The sequence below is a fragment of the Gadus macrocephalus genome, chromosome 9 (genome assembly GCF_031168955.1).
Source record: "Gadus macrocephalus chromosome 9, ASM3116895v1".
NCBI classification, from domain to species: domain Eukaryota; kingdom Metazoa; phylum Chordata; class Actinopteri; order Gadiformes; family Gadidae; genus Gadus; species Gadus macrocephalus.
Window position 1 is genome coordinate 18,277,814 of NC_082390.1, and position 22,870 is coordinate 18,300,683.

The window sequence follows — 22,870 nt, forward strand, 5'->3', positions numbered from 1 at the left end:
CGCACAATAAAATGAGCCTGGGGTCAGGTGAGACGACAGTCCTCGGTCTCAGACTCACTTCGGTTATATCTGGATACCAGGATATCAAGTCTGAGCTAAGTACCACTATTTCCAAAGAGCAGCACAACCAATTATATTAAGTGTATGTGATTATGTCTGGGCCTTCAGGAGGGAATTCTAAAGTTTTTTTAAGTAAATAAACAAGTAGATCATGTTCTGAGCAACACAATGATAACAAACCAATAAATAAAAGCGCAGGCTGGGTTGCAACATGGTGGCCATTATTCAATGACCACAGCCAGCCGTCCAACCAGGTGAACGAGGACCGTACCTGGGGCCGACCGCTGGTCTATGACCAAGTCTCTTATAGTGAAACCACTAGAGACAATACAACACAATCTGTCAACAAATCCAACTCGAAAAAACACATAGGATCAAGTATTCCTATTTCAGGGAGTGTTTGTTCATCCCGATTATGGAAATGAATATATTCAACCGTAGGCTGCCACGAGTCCTGCTCACCCAAGAGATGTTCATCTGTATTTATTTTGGATTAATTCACTTCTGATGAGATCATCAAAGCCATCGAAAAAACAAGAAGGATCCTTCTATTATTCAAACAAACACCAATAGCATGCATGTCTTCTGCACTCGTTTGGCCCCACAGATGCTTGAAGCCAGGACCCAAGACTGGTACCATGTCTGGTAGATAATGTCACAATGACAAAAGTGCAGCTGGCTCAGACTTCCTACTCAGTTGACCTCCAGATGAGCAGGCTGGCTGGTCCGTGACATAATTTGTGTCCTATAAGCCACACAATTGTGCATGAGGTGACCTACTTCCTGAATATCCTTCAGACCGGGCGCCACAGCCTGCAGTGAGGGCCACATATCTCAGCGTCACACAAACTCTGATGCCACTTTCGTCAGCCCGAGTGGCATTATGCAATACACTTGTAGTTGCCTTCGCTAGCTCATCCTCGCTCTGCCAGATACTTCTCTCTTTGGCCAAACGATGGACTTGTAGGACATTCAAATAATGTATCAGAACTGGCATGTGGGATAAACGTTTGGAAAAAGACAAATAAAAAAAACATGTGAAACAAGAACAGATGTGAAATGATAACATTAAGATTGGCATATCCATTTCCTCCTCTACTGTAACTAAAAGACAATATACCATTACACATCTCAACGCCTGCCAAAAAGACTGAAGGCATTGCATCAACAATATCTGATCATATTATGTTCTCAACGTTTCTCCACAAACGTCCTAAACTGATCTTTCATTGGCATTGTACATATGAAAGTGTCTGGTTGGTGAATCTGGTCATTGACATTGTATATATGAAATGAGAGTTTCTAGTTTGTGAATATTTATGATCTGTTCTTTGCATAGGCTGCAAGGCTGTTTTGCAGTACACCACTCGGAATGGATGGTTTTCATGATTAATCATCTATTATTATTCTTGTTCACATAATGATGTTAGAAATGATTGACAACAACAATGGGGTATCAAATGAACAGCTGCTACTGTCTGCTAAGAAAAGGACTGCGGGCGAGGCCCTATAGAGATGTGATCACAAAGATACTGATAATATACATAGGGGAAGATCGCTTTCACTGGTAAACATAGCACAAAAGACCACAGGCTTGCAGGCACGCACGCACACACACACACACACACACACACACACACACACACACACACACACACACACACACACACACACACACACACACACACACACACACACACACACACACACACACACACACACACACACACACACACAGGCAAAACTAAATCCACAGACTAGTACGTATTATAAAATCGAACTTCTCAACTGTCAAAAGGTAGATTTCCTGGAGAATTCCATCCAGGATTGTGATTGTTGAGCAACTGAAACAGCCGACTGGACATTGGATCACTTTCTAACAAACAGCTGGTATCACAAAGGTGAACACACTGTTCTGAATATGTTGGTATTGAATCCAGTTACAGTTTGGAAACAGCTTGTTTTCTTGGTTTGACAATGAGAATATGTTTTTTATGAATCCCAAGAGTATGGTCAGGCCTTAGTACTTCCAGTAAGATATTGCATTATCATGTTCATATGATTACAGTCAAGATGTTCCACTTATGGTTAACCCAAATGCTGACCAGTTGACAACATATATGGTCGGAAAGAAATGTATATATCGTCTATATCTAAATAAAATAAATGAAACAGATTTTTGATTCATTTTCTTATTAAGAACTATTGCAGCATTCATAAATGTGTGTAATCAGTTAATCACATGATCAGGTAATTTGTGTTGGAACCAAGGACCAAAACAGATCAACCCTATAAGCAATCAGTAGTAAGATGTATAAAGCCTACTGGCTTGTATCATATTACAATCAAGACAGAATTCTATTCCGATCTTTAATGAGTTCTCTTTCTGGACATTAGATCCTACGTGAATATGGTGCTGCTTGATCAAATGTATTAATTAATCATAATATATAGTAATCCACAGGATAATTTAGCATTTAGAAACTGGAACCATGTGTACATAATGTGATAGGGAATAAAGATATTGTATCGAAAAATGTCGTTATATCATCGAAAAAACATACCCTCAAACTGTCCAGTTTTCACAGTGATTTCAATCAGTCTTCAATAGCTAATTTATCATTGTAATAAAAAAGGAAATATAATTTTTTTTTCTGCGTTGGCAATGTAAATTCCAATATATTACGTTATATTGATTTGCATTGAGAGTTATAGCAGATATACTATATATGATTTCATTCATCTATTTAATTATTATTGACTTAGCCTATCTGCCTGGACGATCACCACCGCTGCCCTGAAACGTTAATCCGGTATGATGTATGATATGAAAGAGCACTGGCAATACATTAGGCATTTGCACCCAGATATCATTGGTTCTAGCCTGTCCGTTTGAAGTTTGCACTGTAATTGTTGTAAAGGACCGACGAGCTGATTGAATTGGGTGACATTGATTGACTCATATCCCAAATAGGATGGACGAACATGTAGGTCAACGGAATAGCCGTCTAAAGTCAATGTCAGGTGCGACTCGCGCTGGGAGATAAAACAAATGTTGGCAGTAGGATGATACATAAGATAGATAAAATCAATGGCTCAATAATTGCAAGAAATCAAAACATGTCAAACACGTAGCTATTCAACAAAAATAAGGATGGTCTCGTGATGGTGCATCTAAAGTGTCTCAACGTTACTACTACTAAGCCGAAAGATCCAAGTGTTTAACACACAACCTTCGATGCCTTTCTGGATATCATCACATGTGACCACCATCACTTTCTACCTGCGAGATGTCACTGTCCGAAACGTCTCACGAGGGTCCAATAATGCAAATTCCTACCTGATATTGGTTTGAATCGTTAGTCCTACTGCATGGACGCTGTCTTGGATGTAGGCGTTACGCTCACTGCAAGCGATCCTCCGACTCCTGCTCCTCTCCCTGCCTCCACCACGGCACCACCAAGCCCCGCCTCCACCAAGCCCCGCCCCATTACCGTACAACGGAGAGCGCAGGAGGAACACGAGCGCACGTCGCTGTGCGCAGTGAGAAGGGAAGCGCGTCACGGGCTTCACGAAGAACATGGGCTTTCTGCCTGTTGGCACGATGAGTTCACGGTGCTTCGAAAAAAAAAAAGCAATGATACGTTATTCGGTGCCCAATTTAACACTTCGCCGCGCTCGTCTTGTACCGAGAGAATATCGTGTCAATTTTTTCGCGCCGAACCAATTGTAGTGTTTCCTGGCGCGTGCGTGTCCGCGTGCGTGCAGCGCCTATCAGGGGTTGATTTGGGCAGCGAACCATTCCCTGCCAAGCGCCTGTCAGTTAAACCAAATAGACACTGCTCTACGACTGACACTCGTTCTGACGGTGTCCATATAGATTTAGCGGTCGGTTTTCATCCACCTCACACCGCACGCCTAACCGTATATGATGATAGCAAATAACGATACGAACAAGAGCTCACATCCCGAGACATGAGACCAGGTTAGATCCGTTTAGTAATGTCACGTGGTGAACCGTGTTTATCTAGACCTGTGGCACAAACCCGTGTGAAATCCTGACTCAGAGGTATTCCAACACTCCGTCATCTGGGTTCACTAATTAGTCCACACTCGACCAGGAGGTCACCATGCAGCGTATGAGGAACAGGCAGAGGAAGGTCATCGTGCAGGCCTACATTGTGGCTCTGCTTAATCATGTTCAGGATACGAATACTTTCAACCAACCATAACCTTAACATTTGCCTATCGCTCACGAATATGACATTTAGTCAAATGTTTGCATTTTCACACTCACTAATTATCTCCTAACCAGGGACGCGGCGACAGTACATCAATTCAGAAATCGAATGTACAAGGCACATGCTGGCTTCCTGTGAATCTGTGTGGAATGGGGTAGGCCCACTGTACTATAGTCGCTGAAGGAGATTTAACTGTATACTGGGATTTAACTAGTCCTCTTGGGCCCCCCGGGATGCATTTGTGCTTCTTAATGTATACTGCCATCTAATGGACAAACATGTGAAGTAAACCTCAAGGTAGCATATTGGCCTGCATTTGCTCCCCGGTCAAAATACAATTACTTAACTCGTTTATTATAAAAGACAAAACGACCAACAATAATTCATTCTCTGACCTTAAGTATTCAAATTCAAATGATATGCAAATTATTCTAAGCTGATTGTCCGTTAGTTTAAGGTTTAGGCCTTTAGTTCTAAACATCCCATCCATCCTATCCTTTCCATGCTACTTACTTTAGGTGATTCCCTAATGATGGGATTTTATGATAATTATGCCATCACCCTGTCCTTGTTAGCGTTGGGCATTTTGGAAAACATTTCGGGGAACGAGGAAAGGCTTTCAGTAATCACCTTTTTCTCGGATGCTGCTGTCTAAGTGCGAGCATCCTCATTGGCTGTTAAGGTGTCACTTAGCAACCGAGTCATTTCACTTGAACCTCGGTCGCCGCAGAGCAGAAAGATTCGTCAATGGGTCGTCAATGTTTCTTCTCTCGTCAGGCTTTTTTTTTTTTTTTTTTTTTAAGCACAGTAAGGTGTCAACTATTGTCATTACAGTAAAAAAGTATATCGTAAAACATTGTTAAAACTGAGGTGTAGCAACTTGCTTTATATATTTGTAATTTTTCTTTATCCTGCGCTATGTCATAGTGGTGGTATGAGGCTATCTATGCTATGGGGTTGTGCCCATGTGCAGTTTAAACGGTCCCACCAGAAGAGGGGAGTATTAACATGTAGTAGCATCTAAACTCTGCTAACCCCTTTGTTATCTGGATTAGTTAAACATACCAGTTTGATGGGAAACTTCAGTTTTAAATATCAGCCTATACAAATAAGAACAAGTTGTAGCCTGGATGTGTTATGAGTTATAAGGGTAACTATTTTCCCATTCACACAGAATTTATTCAGGTTTCATTTTGCGTGAACCTCATGCGTCAAATGGAATCTGCCATTGATCAAACTGACTTGTCTTTGCTTTCGACCGTTGTTAAAGTAAACAACGGTGCTTAAACACTACTTAAAAGAGTACAGAATACCTTTTGACACTTATAGTGACTTATTAGAGTTTATAGTGACGCACAGTTTAGCTGTGACAACAAGAAACACGTTGATAAAATGCCTGGGGCCCGGGTTCAATAAATATTCCCTGTAACATTTATGAACAATGCACTGACTTCATTGAATAAACAGCAGCCGACGTCAGGAGAAGGTGAGTTAAACAACCAGCCTTTTAACAACAACATAACGGCATATTACTCAAAACTCCAGTTGAGGCCAACGTAGGTTATGTTTACCACGTATAGGTCAGGGCCTGATCACATCCACCGAATCTGTCCCACACACTTCATATCCTATAATTTAACCTTGTTTATACTCAACTAAAGCAAGGTCACTCCTTCGCGCTCACACTATCTCCACCATGAGCGCAAACTCAAACAAACAAATTAAAATGCTTCTCCTTTTGTTGAACCCAGTTGTGTGTAAGAGTGGGCTGATCTTTTTGTGCCTTACATCTGGCCGGAGACATTGTTGCCTCACACGGTTGCGGTATTTCCATGGGAACCACGGTTCTGTCGGAGGAGTGGGGGGGGGTGTGTGTTAGGCCTGGTGGCTGCCTCCCCCGCGGGCGGGCTGTACTTAAACCCGACCGCCTCTCTCTTAATGCCAGAGGTACGGCTCAGCATCACAGGAGAACACCTCACGGTGGCATTTGGAGACCGGTAGAGAACCATCGCTTTTTCACTACAAATTCTACAGATTCATGGATTTATCGGCATATCAATTCTTATAAGGTAAGAAAATCCCCTGCTCTAGTCCACTATTTGAAAGGGTTTGAATACGTACATATGTATTATTTGTCTAGTAAGAGCATTGTTTGTAAAGAGACCCAAACAACCCGGATGCACCCATGTGTATTCCTGTACAGACGTTTATTCACAGTTCATTTTAATCTAATCCTCTGCAGGAGATCCCATGTGGGTGGCTGAAAAGATTTGTGAGTCGGTGGGGAAGAGCATGGTCCTGTTTGGGGAGAAGTCCGCCAAAGGAGCCCAAAGGATCACGCTGTGCCCCAACGTCATCACCCCGGACACCATACCGGACTTCTTCATCCCGCCTCAGATCCAGCCCATCCAGAAGGCCAAGCCCTCGGATCAGGCCCGAGCCGCCCCAAGCATCAGGGTGTCCCCCTGCGAGGGGGGGAGCCCCAAGCCCTGGGAGGCCCCCGGCGGCCCCCCCCGCCCGCACATCATCCAGGTGGAGAGCGTGGAGGAGGGCCCCGACGACGAGGACGCGGGCAGCGACGGAGAGGAGACCACCAACGCCGACCCCCGCAGCCAGGCGGCCCTGTCGCTGCCGCACGTGGCCCGGGCGCAGACCTGCTACGGCTTCTGCACGCTGCTGGAGAGCCCCCACACCCGGAGGAAAGAGTCCCTGTTCCACGTGGAGCCCGGCTCCCTGCCCCTGCTGCTGCCCCGGAGCCGGTCCAACACCTACACCCAGAGGACGTCCCCCCGGCCCAGCCCCTCCACCTCCCCGTCCTCCTACAGCCTGAACGCCCTCGCCGTCAGGCTGTCCCCGCGGAGCTACACCCTGAGCCGGCAGAGCACGCTGGACAGCGACACCACCTCCTCCAACGAGTCCTCTCCCTTTGGCTCGCCGCTGCTGGGAAGGTGCCCCGGGGCGGCCGGCAAGCCTTCCATCTTCAAGACACTGAGCCAGGAGCGCCTGCACACCCAGAACCAAAGGAGGGGTCTGCCCTCACGCAACAACTCCCTGTCCACGGACGAAGGCAGCTCCACCGACAACAGCCCCAACGTCATGAGGAGGCTGTCCGAGGAGACGACGGAGGGCCTGTCCAGCGGCTACAGGCTGGCGCCCCCCGCCTTCTTCCCCTCGGACCTCACCCTTAGCCGGGAGAGGGCGATGCGGGAGAGCACGGTGCCGCTCGGGAACAACGGCAGCCTTCGAATCTCGGCCGAGTACTCGGCCGACAACCAGAGACTGCGGCTGAGGCTGATCAGCGCCGAGGGGCTGTATGCGGCCAGCGCGGACACCAAGGGCATTAACTGCAGCGTGAGCCTCTCGCTGGTTCCCGGGAAGCTCCAGAAGCAGCGCAGCACCGTGATCCGGAAGAGCCGTAACCCCATCTTCAACGAGGACTTCTTCTTCGACGGCCTCACCGCAGAGGACCTCCGTCTGCGCTCGCTGCGGTTCAAAGTGGTGAACAAGAAGTCGTCCATGAAGAGGGACTATATTTTGGGGGATTGTGATCTGCCTCTCTCTAGCTTTGTAACTTTTTAAACTTTTTTATTTTTACTATTTATTACCTACGTTTTATATCATAATTTTATATGAATTAAATTATATGAAACATTCGTTTCTTGTACTTTGCGCTTTTTTTAATGAAACAATCCCTAACCTGTCAGTTAAATACATCTCCCTGGCATTGTGGTGAATGCTCTTTAAGAAATGAGGGGCCAAAGCAGATGTCAGGCCAAAAATAACCCTGAGGTCTAAACACGTCTTTAGGTTCCCTGGGTTTCCTCTGTATCTCTTAACATCAACAAGGCCGCCAATTTGTCAGGATTTGATTATTCACCTTCTGCTGTTTCTCTTAAGCCTGTTGCTTCCCTCGTGACCTTTCTTTTAATGAAATGTTTCTGGCAACCAGAGACTTTCAATGCAAGCTTCCACCCAATGGCATACATTGAATCAGCAAAAACAAATGATTCCAGCTTTATTAGGCTGTAACAATCCTGGTGGTTCAGTGTGAATATTTTCTTTTTTTAACTATATTTTATTTATTTTTGAAATTTGTAATGTTTAAATAAGTGGAAACTCCCAATGAACTTCTACCATAACAGTTGTGGTTTGGTAAAAATACATGAAAATACAAAGTGATAGATGTGTGTTTTATAAACTGCACTATAGCAGCTCCAGCCCAACGTGGTCTGCATGAACAAACTGATAGAGAGGTCATTTCCCAGGCACGCCCTGAGGCACACTGACTATACATCTAATGAATGGTATTATATCTAGAATATAGAGTTTAGGGTGCATGATATAGGTCATTGTTTACACAGAGATTGACCTTGGGCAATCACATCCTGCTTTTCTCACTGGTCGAGAAAAGGGACTTAAAAGCATCCGTTTCCACTACTGCTCCTGGTTAAAGATTAATAGATTTCCATGGGCTTACAAAATCTCTGAGATAAAAGGGCTGATGACTTTCACTTACAATGACATCCATAACATTGGCTGACAGCGTAGCGTAATGCAAATTGTATTTTTCTGGGTTTTCTTTTTTTCAAAGGGAGAATGATGCTTACTGTGGTGATGATGCAAGGCCTAAAGGTTCATCAGGTAGCCTATCAACCATAACTGATGTCATGTGCTACAGAGAATAAACATGGAAACTATTATGAGAATAATTGCAGACAGTTGGTTGATCTGACACACAAATAAATACAAACAAAGTACAAATAATTACAATCATCTATCATCAATAGTTCATTATTTAATGGGAGTCCCCTCCAATTCCCAGGCAGAGATTTTGTTGATACAACCTACTTTTCTTTTGTAATTAAAACCAGGCTAGCTCTTTGTCCTTTATGCTAGGAGTGCTTCTGAAGCCTCTGGATTCATTTGTATTTGAGTGTTGACTCAGCTGTGTCATGCCTTGCAATAAAAGAGGAACAGCCAGGGATTCTCCTCTCTGGTCAACCCCTGATAACATTCTAAGCTTTCTAATTTATTTTCTGTGAAAAAAGCCACAGAAAATGGCTCTCTGCAGAGCACAATGGCTGGAGTGCGTCACTCGATTTGAGGGGGTGTTCATTTCTCAATAAACATCAGGCCACTTGTGACAGTGGTAGGACTCCATTTTGATCATGTAGCAGCATTTAGCCTTCACTGTGCGTATTATGTTTTAGTTAATACTCCTTTAATAATACGGCTGAGATCAACAAGCAGATTGAACATTCTTTGTTGAATCAGATGTTATATTATACATATATATATATATATATATATATATATGTGTGTGTGGGTGTTTATAGGCATACCCACAGTCATTGAATGCAATACCATTCGGGTTACATATCATATATATATCAATATATTTGTCACTCCAGATGTAATCCTGCTATAAATCCATTATTATCTAATATATATACAGTGACATATTGGACTGCTTGTGTTTTTTGTAAGTTAATATAGCCCTATTTCTAATAGGTTAAGAAAATTATTTCAATGAATTCCTTCCTTTGCAGGCCATCTCATGCCTAGAGTTCAACACCAAGTTGACCTTTAGGATCTCTGTGGTATCAGATGCCCTACAAAGGAAGGAATTAATTAATTGAATGAACAATGTTTTTCCTTTGCAGGGCATCTAATGCCTGGAGGTCAACATGGTGAATGTTAATGGGAACCAGGGAGAATACCTTGGGTCAGCCTCTGATGTCCTAACCCTAACACTCTTCCCATGATATATAAAAGCTAGGGTGGGCAATGTGCAGAAACCCGCCCGAAACCAGAGTAAGCTAGATTTGGATAGAACTGAAGAGTATCGTACCCCTCCCTTCAGGCCTCCCTCTAAAGCCACTCCCCAAAGCACATGACCTGCTTGGTCCTGTGCTTTAGCATTAGGTGTGCCCAGCCTTCTGGAATACATGGTAGCCAAGTAGATAGGTAGACAGACAGGTAGGCCATCTAATAATGAGTGGACAGGCTTATTACAGGCCTGCGACAGATACAGATACAAGATTTATGGAACATTTTCGAGATTTGTAACAAATATGAGCAAAAAAAGAAAATAATTGCCTACCCTGTGCAAAAGCAAAACATTGAGTTCATAATAATAAGATGTAGAAAACGTTAATATCGTGTATATTAGTCAGTTTAGCCATTATTTGTACAGAATAATACAGAATAATAATACAAAAAATACCTGCAAACACACAATATCTGGTGAGCATTCCAGTTAGACATTGCAGTGGTATACAAAGGACGGAGTGACGGGCGTGGCCCCCTGCTCGGCCTGGGGCTCCACTCCCCAGTGTTTGTCCTTCATGATGTGGTCCGCTTGCTCAGAACACGCGTTCCTGCTCCTTCCTGCTGTCGCACATCGGAAAGAAAACAGAGCTTTTCCTTTCCTCTCCCTTATCTTCTGTGTATGTTTTGGATCAGCCGAATGTTAAATAAGTCCATTAAATAAAGTTTATTATCAGGAATTCTGTTTGAACAGGCCACTTAATGGTGGCCAACCACAAGAAGCCTGCAATGGCCTCTTACGTTTACCTTCAGCCTAGTTATGTTCTCATTGTCAGAAACTAATGGCAAGACTTGCAGTGATATATGTTACTGGAATACATTTCATTATTGCATTGATATTGCAACCGTTATTCAAATTCCCTCAGTTTTGAATACATTAAAGATGTCTGCATTCTTCATCGCAATTTGCTAACTCTGATCATGACAACCAAGTTGTTTCATGTTTTCATTTTGTGTTGTCATTTACATCATCATTGGCTGTTAAGAGTGTAACACAAGCAAATAGCTTGTGCAGATTGTGTGTGTTTTTGTTATGTTCAAAGCAGATATCGCTTACAGAATATGCAGACAGTTGCATCAGTAAGCAGTTGCACAAGCAAATACACAATTCGCTAATGTCACTGGATTCTATTGATTTAAGATTGCAAGATTAAAAGGCGTAGGATAGAGATTTTGTTTTTAAGCTAACCCCTACTAGCCATACCTGGTCAGTTACTTTATCTGCTGCACCTTGGACGAAGCATCCAACCAAGCGTCATACAATGCTTGGTTGGATGCTCAATAAATATAATGTGATAAAATTAAATATGAAAATGTAAGGCAACCTAAATTAAAGGCTGTACGTGCGCATAACTTTGGCTCACGGTCGCGGCAAGATGTTTTCTTTAAAAACGCCAGTTAAATTCATTCTGGTTTGTAATATGCTATATAAAATATAAGGCTCTAAAAATGGAACAAATGTAATTTTATGTATTGACCGTGCCATAGCTTATGCTACGGACAGTATCCTCACATACCATCAACGAAATATAGCACTGCTGTAACAATTTATTATTTTCTAATAAAATAACACAAGTTCACCACTGTGAATAGCTAAATGAGCCTCCTATAAGTGTGTATGAACTGAATCCGAGAAATGCTTACGGGGGTCAAACCCAATCTCTTCTGGCAGAAGTCACTGCGGAGAGGAAGCTCTGCAGTCGCAGGGGGTGAGATCCACCCAGAGAGGCTGCAATCCCTGGAGGGAGAGAGTCCTACTCCTCAGCCGCCCCTGGAACTTCTAGGGTGAGGAGAGGAAGGTCTATGGCAGGATGCTGAACGACTAGGCTCCAGCTGATAGCGGTCATTGGTCATGGGACAGTGGACCAACTCTAAATCCTCCCTCAGAATGTTTAGGGTGCCTTGGAGTTTGCCAATGCAATGTCTAAATGTGCTTTGTACATTTTGAGAAAGCCTATCAGCAAGTGAGATTCCCAGTGAGATTCTTTGGTACTGTTGAGGTAAGGTACGCCGGGGCCACTTATGTAAACCATTTGTTCCATGTACACAAAGAGGGAGAGCTGACCCTATAGTCTGTTCAGAGCCGGTATTGGACTCCGACAAGGTTGCACTTTTGTCACACCTCCTGTGAATGATCTTCATCGGCAGATATCATATCAAGGCCTCTCTTTTGATGTGTCCCAAAGTGTCCCAAATGTTTGTTTTTTTTACCCAAATGAATTGTATATGCAGAATGTGGAGCTTGCATCCCCATTTAGTCGATTAGTACACAAAATGTATTAATCTGCCACACTATGCAACATGGAAAACAATGTGTGTCATATAAAAGTTACTGGGAGTTTCATTCATGTGAAGAAACTCAATGCAACAGTGTTTTCCGAGTGCAACAATCAATATGGCTACCTGCCACGATCCAGTGCTTCAACTTTTCTGGTGCGAGCCGCACACTTTTATCAAACAGCCAAAGACACCACTGCTGGCCAAAAGGTCTGAGGCCTTCGACAGAGTAGTCCATGCCAAGCTGCAGCATCTGGTCCACATAGAGCTGTGCCTGAGACTTCTGGCCTTGGTACAGGGAGATAACCGTCTGGTTCCCAGTCTAAATGAGAGAGGGAGAGTTGTGGACAAATGCCGATGCAAAACTTGCTAATGCAATCCAGGCAGATAAAATCATCTGTATCAATTTCCAATTGTATATGCACTGTGAAAGGCTTAATTAAATATACAGAAGTTAAAGGGATAACGTGTTTTGTTCTGTTTTGTTAGGATTAAGAATAGATTCCAGTTAATCTGTTTTAATGAATGTTTCTATAGCTATAGTGTTGAAACTTAACCACAGTGCGTGAAGCATGTAATATATTGATAAAACCCTGTGTTTTTAAATCAAGGTGAAATCTGGCTGACCTGATCATATTTTTGTCTAACCTGCAAAATGTTTTATTAATTTTTGCTACCATTATGTATGCCTTGTCTGTTCAATGCCTATTGCCCTTATGCTTCATTGGAAGGAGGATACCTATTTTGCATGTTTAGTTTGTGTTTAACCCTAATTCATTCAAGATGCATGGAGATGCATCAATACAACATCTAACACTAATGACATAACACCAGGAATGACTTATTACATTAATCTATGAAGAACCCAACTCATCAGGAATTTAAGAATCCCTGAATTTTGGCTGGCAGCTACATGGTTTTCACATGTTTATCAGGAATAAACTAATTTACTCTGTGTTGTCAGATTTGACCTTTCAGTGGTTAACATTCTGTAAGAAGGCTATAGAAATACTTCTTGCATGTACCACCGACAGGTGAGGACTCTCAGAATCATAGAACTTTAATCCCAGAGAGAATCCCAGAGAATCCTTCGTATGTTGTTGTTACTTGTTAAATAATGAAGAATTGCGCACATCTTTTTCCCTCCACATGATGCAGCCTGTGGACAAGCTGGAGGTGTGTCTTATAATGGCCACTAGGCTCAGGCCTCAGCAGCGCACACCTTTTACACCATGTGAGAAATCACATGTGTCTAGCCACATGACCCTGTTATGTGTGTGAGCGGAGGATGCAAGTGTGTGTGTGTGTGTGTGTGTGTGTGTGTGTGTGTGTGTGTGTGTGTGTGTGTGTGTGTTTGTTTATGATTGCTTCACAGAACTAATTGAGACATGTTACACGATCACGTGTAACTGACGTGCATCTGACTTAATGAATTTCAGGGTGAAGTCATGGTTATCCTGACACGTGTAATGTGGTGTCTGGTTGTTTCATTTCTCTGCCTGTTTTTTTTTCCGACCACTTACAATTCAAACCAGAATTCAAATGAATCACGACCTTGCCTTTTACCATGTGCATTGACAATACTGGGCGGGGGACAGTCTGACCTTTCCTGATACAACAGCCAATGTCTTTAGTGTATCTTAAACATTGGCAACGCTTCGTTGCACCTCTTTAGGGGTGAGCCGGTCTTGTGCTTGTGGAAGCACAACACCAGCATGATGAGTGTTGACTGTTTGATTTGAAATACGCTCTTAGCCTTGGAACTATAGAGAGAAAACCGAACAACCTTTTCTATCAGCTGCGATAAATCGAATCTTGATAGCAGCAACCTCTTCTGTAATGACCTGTTGCTGTCTGACACATCGAAAGCTTACATAATACCCAATAGGCAGAACCATATACCAGATGAAAGATATTTTTTTAAAGTGGTTGGTTAGTCATGCATACAACATCAAGTTAACTGATATTAACAATTAAATAGGTATATTTCACTATAATTATTATTGACGACAAAAATTATAACTAATAGCAACTATTAAAAAACATTGATAGGCAACAGAAATCACTGGGATCACTGAAATGTACTATTACTTGGATAGTATAAATCCAAGTAGTTTATCCAAGTAAAAAATGTTCTCCCTGCCACTGACCGACATTCAGCTGGCATCCAACTGTGGAAGCTCTATATCATATACTATAGACTTTATAGTATATATAGTCCTGCTATAGTCTATAGTATATAGACTGTAGCAGGACCCACAACTCTGAACAGCAATAGCAGGTCAATAGAGAGAAATAGGCTCACAAACGGAACAGGAAGGTATTGCAGGGTGTTTTTTGTTGTACAAATATTGTATCCTTATATTGTGTCCTTACACTGCAGTAGGAAATCGGAATTGCTTTCATCAATGTTTTTTTAAGGATTGAATAGAGTCGTTTGCTTGTGAAGACTCCTTGGGCCCAGCCTCTTTGTGCCTGCTTCCAGCATAGAAACCTTTCTCACACTCGTGTTCACATTCAAAGGGCCTCTTCCCACACGCTGCCTCACTGGAATGCGCCTCATAGTTTCCACGTCTTGTTGTCATGGTGGTTGTGGGAGAGGTCGAAGCAGAGCCTCCAGGCATCTCAGCTATTAGTCTGCCAAACGGAAGTGACCTGCACCTCCCTCATCTGAGGGCGCATATATTGAAAGACCTCCTTTTAGATAATGGGAAAAGAAAGAAAAGTTATTTTGGTATATGTAAAGTGTTGCTTGAAACACAGCAAAGTCACCTTTAGTGATATATTGTTTGTCAATCTTATTGATTGTCAATTTAAACAGCTTGTCTTATTTGGATGGCCCCCATACATGGTCTGTCTATCTTAACACAATGGTAACCATGTATTGGAAGCCACAGAACAAGTACAATTTATTTGGACCAGTCAAATCTAAAGTCCATTAAACAAGGTTGATTATCATGAAATTTGTTTGACCAGGCCTCTTAATTGTGGCCAAAAAAAGGAAGTCTGTATTCGCTAGAATATACCTTCAGCCTTCTTGTGTTCTCATATGGTAAGTTCAAGTTCAAGTTCAAGTTCTTTATTTAATCAAATACACAAGAAACATGCAGTATCAGTCATGGCTGGCAATGAAATTCCAGTGTTCTAAACTCTCCTCAAAAGTGCAGGTACCAAGTAGAAAGTACAATAAAATAAAAATAATAAAATAGAACCAGAACTTTGTGATATATTTTCCTGGAATTAATATTATTATTCCTCCATTTTGCATGCATTAAACATGTTTCAAAAACGGTCATTTACAAGACAAAACACACAGAAACAAAGTATTGGGCACAATTTCTGAAGGTGATCAGTGTGTCGATCAGGTTAATCATTTCATTGCCCAAAACTGGTGCTCATTGTTCTGTGATGAACGATACTTAAGGATAAGGTGTGCTATAAAATATGGGCCAAATCATTGGCTGTAATGAGTGCAATAACATTGAAATAGCATGGACAGATGGTGTGAGTTTGTTATGTTCAAAGCAGATCACTGTCTTACAGAATATCCACCTTCTGGGAGAGTTGCCACATCAGTAAGCAATTGCACAAGCAAATACACAATTCGCTAATGTCACTGGATTCTATTGATTTAAGATTGCAAGATTGAAAGGCGGAAGATAGAGATTTTGTTTTTAAGCTAACCCTGCTAGCCACACACGTCAGACACTTTATCTGCTGCACTTTGCACGAAGCATCCAACCAAGCAGCACGTGATGATGTAGTGATTTCAACAACAAATACATGTCTCCAATCACCACAACATCCAAATTCTGTGTAAAAATAACTTTATTGTGTTCAACTTTCGAAAGCAGGTCACAAAGTGCTTTACAGAACAATATAATCCAAATTGTGGCTGTATGATGAGATGGCTCTTGACATAGAAATGTTATAAGCCATTCCTGGTGTTTGTATTACATTAGTGTCAGATATTGTGTTGTAATGTATCTTGCGTGAATGAGGTTTAAACACAAAAAAACGGTACATCAGCCTTTATCAGCATTTTCCAAGTCAACTGTGAGCATGTTTGCGCCTGTGTGGCGTTAGACAACCCTCCATATATCAACTCAGAGCATCAATTGACTAGCCGTGATGCCAACATATTCTTTTTTTTTTAAAACTTTTTTATATTCTTGACCTTTTAGTGGTTTGATCCGCATTTTACCTTTTAACCAGTAGAAACGTGCCGGAGACATAACGGCTACACTCCATAAACAGGGGATTTTGGGGAAGAGCTTGCCACGCATATTTGCATTGGGCCTTACAACTGAAAACCCAATCGTCAAGCCCATAGGGTCCTTCAGAACCCGCACCACCAGAACCTGCTGACAGACCACAACACCAGGTCTGTGGAGAAAACCGGGAGACAGGGAGCCAACACAGGGAGACCAGTGGGCATTCAGTCCATCCTGTCTCAACACTGAATCTTCCCAGCAGACATGACTTTGCCCACAACCTGTCGAATGGACAGAAGGTAAAGGAAGGCACACCTTGAGCAGCAACCTGCTTGCAGTCACAGCTGACAAGAGCTCAATTGAAGATGATGACAGACAGTAGAGAAAGCACCAGAAAGTTGCATTTTAACGTCTGAGTAGCACTGGCAACTCTGGCTTTAACCTGGTCAAACTTAAATAAGTGTAATATTGAGGTTTCATTTGTTTGTTTTTTACAGCACATGCTGGTGCTTTTCCTCCATGTTTCCCCTCATTGGCTGGTGAAAGAGGCCGCCTGACCCGAGCTGAGCGAGAGCAGATGAGGCAGATGGATGAGCCATTTGTTTGAGGAAACAAACAATTCATCAGAATTAATTCATGCAATGTCCATTTTTCTATTTGTGTTTCCAAAGACATCCAAAGATAAATTCTTTATGTAAACTGGCTACCGTTCTCCTCCTCGGTGGTCCACTCCTCCTCCACTGATCCTCTGTGTAGATCCTCCACCTCTGGGTTGTCCACCTCCTCCTACGTGGGCAGGGTGTGGATAACATGCATTTGCCCGAGGGCTGTTGTTCAGGATGCTGCTAGGCCGTTGTATGGATTCACACAAACGGCATTTATGCACATGTATGGACCTCCAAAGATCTAGAGCATCCTCCTCTGAATGTGTGAGCTTATCAACACCATAGCCACAATCAAACCGGCCTCGCACTGGGCCTTATTCTGTGCTGAGATTTTGACCACTTGCCTGTTAGGATGTTTGAAAACTCCCATCCGGACAAGAAGCAGGTGGTTAAATATCCAGGGGGGACTCTCCTGGATTTGATCATGACCCACCTCAAGAGACACTACACTTACACCTTTTTGGCTCCACCTTGCTCCAGCTAGCATTACCTTTCCTCAAATGATCAAACAGAAAGAGCAGGAAAGTGGAAAATGGGATGGAGGAAGAGACATAGGGAAGGAAGGGACATGAAGAAGGCTTTGGCCTGGTGCACAGTCAGCACCAACTGGATGCTAGAGAGATTTCATTCCATCCCTTGCCCATGATTTCTGCATGCACATGAAGAGGAAAAAAAACCTACCACACTATAGGGAAGTGAATTTCCAGTAGGTAGGGAAAGACGGACGCAGGGAGAAGGGAAGAGAAACAAAGTGCAAAAACTCATGAAAGCTTCAAAGAAAAACAAAATAAATGTAATCCAGGATCCAAAAAATTAAAAGTTCTAAGGAATGGTGGGACCTCGTAAACAATGGGTCTGGGTATAAAGAAAATATCAGGAGTAGACAAATATTTCATGGTGTGCAGCAGGACAAAGCTACATATTATTTTAAACACTGTTATTGCTGGTGCATTTAAACAGTAAAGCCCGGTCCAGCTGTACCTGGTGGTCTGGCAGAGGTCTGGCTACCTTCTCTGTCCACATGGAGGTTCTAAAACGTACCCTCTGTGGCTCAGCTCCCGCTAACTGCCACAAAGGGGGGTAAATGCCCTTTCACCACCGGGGTTGTGCCAAATTTACGTTTGCCTCTACAGCTTGAACGAGTCTGCTCGTTGTACCGGAAATTATTTGCGGCTAGTAATTAAAAAAACGAAAGTAAAAAAAACAGTGATGTCGGCCAAATGGACCTTCACCTAAAACGACAGGATGTCTCCAAGGGATGTGATCGGTTTGCAAACTCGTCCCAAGTGAGGACAGGCCAGAAGGGGTGACCAGAGGCAACTGCTGGCACAGCAAAATCTAGGATTGGAAGCTAACACAAGCGAGGAATTGAGTGAAAGTAGTGGACAAAAACTCATGGTAGTGCTGGCACATTATCACCTCCTTGGGGCACATTTGGGGTGAGGATGAAAAAACAGGGACCACATTCAAGCGAGGGTCCCCTGGCAAGGCCTCAAGAAGGCAGTAGTGAAGAAGGCAGTAGTGTCAGCACGCAGCGCTGAAGGCCCACTCCGCTGATCCGGTAACACCCGTTCCGCTCCAACCCTGGGGGGGATGTCAGGAGTAGAGGTTTGTGAGCCCAGGCAAGCGGAGCTCAACACTGTCTATTGAATAAAGAAGCATTTGTCAATTTTCAGTTGTCATGTTTATGCGTTATGCGTTCTTTTTTTCTACACAACCCTCCCACACCCCAATTACAGATCAGCCGTAAAGCGAAAACATCTCTGGACACTGAAACACCAACTCTTCTTTCCTATTGGTAGTTGAACAATCAAACAATTTGTGGATTTTTGAAGATCCAAAGGCTCGAAAAGGCGACATTTCTATGAACGGCGATGTTTAAAGGCTCCCCACCTTATTGACGGGCAAACAATCCCTGTTACGGTCATAGTGTCTTTATCTGTGTTCTCTGCCGCCCTTCCCCCTCCTTCCTGCTAGTCTAGCAATCAGGTAATCGAGTGCACCTGTGCTCAGCAGAGTGTGATACATAGAAGTTGGGAGCAGAGAGGAGCACAGGGCCAGTGTGTGGAACCTAGTGAATGCACTGCTGTGTTTCGTGTTGTTTCATGGAAGTGGTCGAATAAGCTACTTTGGTTAGATAGTGTTTAGTTGTAGTTTGGATGATTAGTAGTTGTTTTTGTTTAGAGATTTTCCCTTTTGGGAAAAAAGATTCTTTGTTATCTTGATTCATTTAATAAACCTTTTGTTTACTTCTACCTCTGTCTGTGTCTCTTCTTTGCCCCCCAGAAAAACAATATTCTTTGTTGCTTCCCTTATCCCCCTGGATACTAATTGGGGTCGTAACAATCCCCTGCTCCACTTTTCATGATCATTTTCTCTCTCAAGTTGGTATGTAGACTGTTTTACCAAGTTTTATTTATTTGTATTGTATTTTATTTATTTGATTCCTATTATTTTTGCACTTGTAGTGGGAATGCATGGAAGGAATGCCTCCAGCTAACCAGCCGCTCCAGATGGTATGTCACACAGAACCATCTGGGAACTCCTCCTTGGAAGATAATTCTTGGCAGGGGATTGGCACAACAATCTGTCAATCACCGTCTATCATCTATCCCTGCGATCAGATAGTTCCTCACAGGACGCTGATTGATCCAAATCCTTGTGGTTTGGCATCAGGTGCGTCACTTAAAGTCCGGCAAGACGGGTTCTTGCGTGATTGTGATCCCCCAAACCCCGGAGGACATCAATCTGTTGAATCGATCACCATTGATACATTGTGGACGGCATTCTGAATAGGTCCACTAGAATGTATCTGGATGCTTCTTTTTTAATTACGTAGCTGACCCATGCCAAGCCTGAATATCTCTGACACTTTCAATGTACAAAAAAGCCTGGAGGAAGAACCCTTTGGAAGTTTTTGGTAGTATAGTTGTTTATTTACAATCGCACAAGAACACAAGCGAACGCACATGCTAGCACAGTGTGCACACACAAAGAGGGGGGGGGGGGGGCTTTGATGCAAACTTCCCCTTTGCCCCTTGATGTCACATGTGTTTTTCAAAGGACCTTATCAAGAAGAACATTTAATAATTGAACATTAATTTAGCTTTTGTGTTTAAAATCACTTGGTTGTATCATGTTATCTTTCCTTCTCAGGGTCCCCCTGCAGCAGATGGCCGCAGTGAGCTGACCCGTTCACACAGACGACCCCCGACACGGCCGTGTTCAGCGACAGCCCGAGTGTTTGCGGGCATGCTTCCCTTCGGCTACTACAACTGCATCCTAGAGGCAACACTCATTTACCTATTCCTCACCCCTCTGAAGGTCTCTGTACGGCCCTGATGCACACTATGGCTACCTTACATCTGAACAACCTGAGGTCAAGGGGGCAAATGGGTTTGAACTCATTGGATTTTATTTTACAGTTACTGAGGCAATTTTATGGCTAGGATTATGTTTGAGAAAAAGAAACCAAACAACCTTTTGACTGGGACGTTAATAACTGAAACAAGGAGGCTTATCTTCTGTGGGTCTCAGGTAGGACCTACTGGCATTAGAGTAATAGCAGAGGGTTTAAGTATTATCCGAGCCCACATTCTCTGTCCTGGCTGCTTGCTTGGTTGATTCCATTAGGAAGACTTTCAGAATTTCACAATATTATCCATGAACAGTCGTGAGGATAGATATGCCTGAAGGCACACGTTTCCCTGTCTAACGTCAATACACAATATGCTGTTATGTAACTTTCTCGCTGGCTCCTTGGTTTATGATAGAGTTAATTTCCCTGAGGGTTAATGCTCTACAATTTCATGTATAGAGAATATCATTTGAAAGTTACTTTCACAATAAGAGCATGCTCACATATAGCAGTGCTATAAACTTAAACACAGCAGCAGCACAGATATGATACAAGTCCTTTGCTTTAGATGGTGGATTGTGTGTGTGTGTGTGTGTGTGTGTGTGTGTGTGTGTGTGTGTGTGTGTGTGCGTGTGTGTGTGTGTGTGTGTGTGTGTGTGTGTGTGTGTGTGTGTGTGTGTGCGTGCGTGTGTTTTTCCGTTTGCTTTGGCTCATTCCACTCCCATGGCAACCAGGCTCGCTGTGAGCGATACCATGGAGATGGTGCCTTTCATGTGTGACATCCTTTTGTACCGACCCATGCGTTGATCAGGCCCGTCTGGGTTTGAGGGAGGGTGCTCTGTGAGTGAGCAGTACAACACCTCCTCGTGGCTCAACATAGGGAAAAGGAGCTTCAAATGTGCTTGTTATTATAATTAAAAACTTTGGTCAGCAGGTCCTAATGACAACGCATCTTTCTATTTGTTGTCAATAACAGAGTTATTATGTGCCCTAATGTTCATTATTTATGCACATTTCAAAATCGGTCATGATGATGATATTATTGACGATCAACATAGTGATATTTATCATTTATTATTGTTTATTTGTTTTATTAGGGTTTAGGTTTGATCTCCTATTTTATTCATCATTAAGAGGTAGATATCATATCATCATACATTAGCTTGTCCGAAGCAGGCCCCGTGATACACACCCACACGTATTTTGTGAACAGAAGCAGTAAGAGTAATGTCGGCAGGCCTTGCTGAGGGTAGTAGTCAACATACTGATACAAAACTGTCAGGTAGATATAATCACCTGGATCAATTTCAGATTGTTTATGCTATTCAAAATGAATAATTAATTATTGGCTGTGTGAGAAAGGAAAATGGATCACATTTTAAGTTTTGTTTGTTTTAAGAATAGGTGCAGTTAATCTGTTCTTAATTATATTTCTGTTGTTTCATGTAGATTCCGGTATAACGTACTTTGATAAAAGGCTAAATAAATACTTTGGAAGCACTTAAGAATAGCTGCAGCTTTACAGCATTAATAAAAGAGCTGTAAATTGTGAATACCTCATTAATTTATGTGTGATCATTATAGTGTGTGAGAAAGCGTTAGAAAAAGCGTTAAGTATTTAGTTTGAGCCTGTGAAGAATACTGTGAATCTATGCCTTACCAGGTAAAAAGGACATGGATCGATTATTTCAATCCAATTGTCTTGGGTCTGATTTCATGGCGACTATCTTTTGTTTACTCTGTATTTATGAATCTCATTTAAAGGCTGGCCATGCCTTAGGTATCTTTGCAGCAGTACCAAGTAATTATAAGTTAGGAGCAAGGCATATATGGTACTCACTTTATATAAGCTCACACAAATAAATGACTAAGAGTTTTTACCTGAATTTATCATGAATTGCAGCTTATGCTTCATAAATTATCTTACAAACCATTTTCTCATTATCTTAATAAAATATAACTGAATAAAGTTGAATATTCAACTAGTTAGAAAAAGGCTGATTTCACTATAATTTCACAATTTACTTGATAATTTCTTTGTAATTAACTTTTGATTAAAGTTATTTCAAAGTGCTACCCGACCAACAAGTGAGGACTCTCAGAATCATAAAACTTTAATCCCAGAGAGGTAGCATGCTGGGTAGATCCTTCACGTGTTGTTGTTGTTGTTACTTTGTTACAGCTTGTCCACAACTGTGCACAATCTGGAGGTGTGTCTTGTAAAGG

At 42.5% G+C, this 22,870-nt stretch overlaps 2 protein-coding genes across 2 annotated transcripts in view; one reads left to right on the forward strand and one right to left on the reverse strand.

The window, feature by feature from the left end:
* Window positions 1-3,548, reverse strand: part of tln2b (talin 2b) — an 85,492-nt gene extending 81,944 nt beyond the window's left edge. Inside the window, 1 exon segment of the mRNA XM_060061838.1 lies at window positions 3,401-3,548. The gene's annotated coding sequence lies outside the window, so the exon portion shown is untranslated.
* A 125-nt stretch (window positions 3,549-3,673) lies between these two features.
* Window positions 3,674-9,314, forward strand: c2cd4a (C2 calcium dependent domain containing 4A). The gene is made up of 3 exons (XM_060061980.1): window positions 3,674-4,455; window positions 6,247-6,370; window positions 6,544-9,314. The coding sequence occupies exon 3, from the start codon at window positions 6,552-6,554 to the stop codon at window positions 7,878-7,880; it is 1,329 nt and encodes a 442-aa protein (XP_059917963.1). The 5' UTR covers window positions 3,674-4,455; window positions 6,247-6,370; window positions 6,544-6,551; the 3' UTR covers window positions 7,881-9,314.
* Window positions 9,315-22,870: the final 13,556 nt, after the last annotated feature.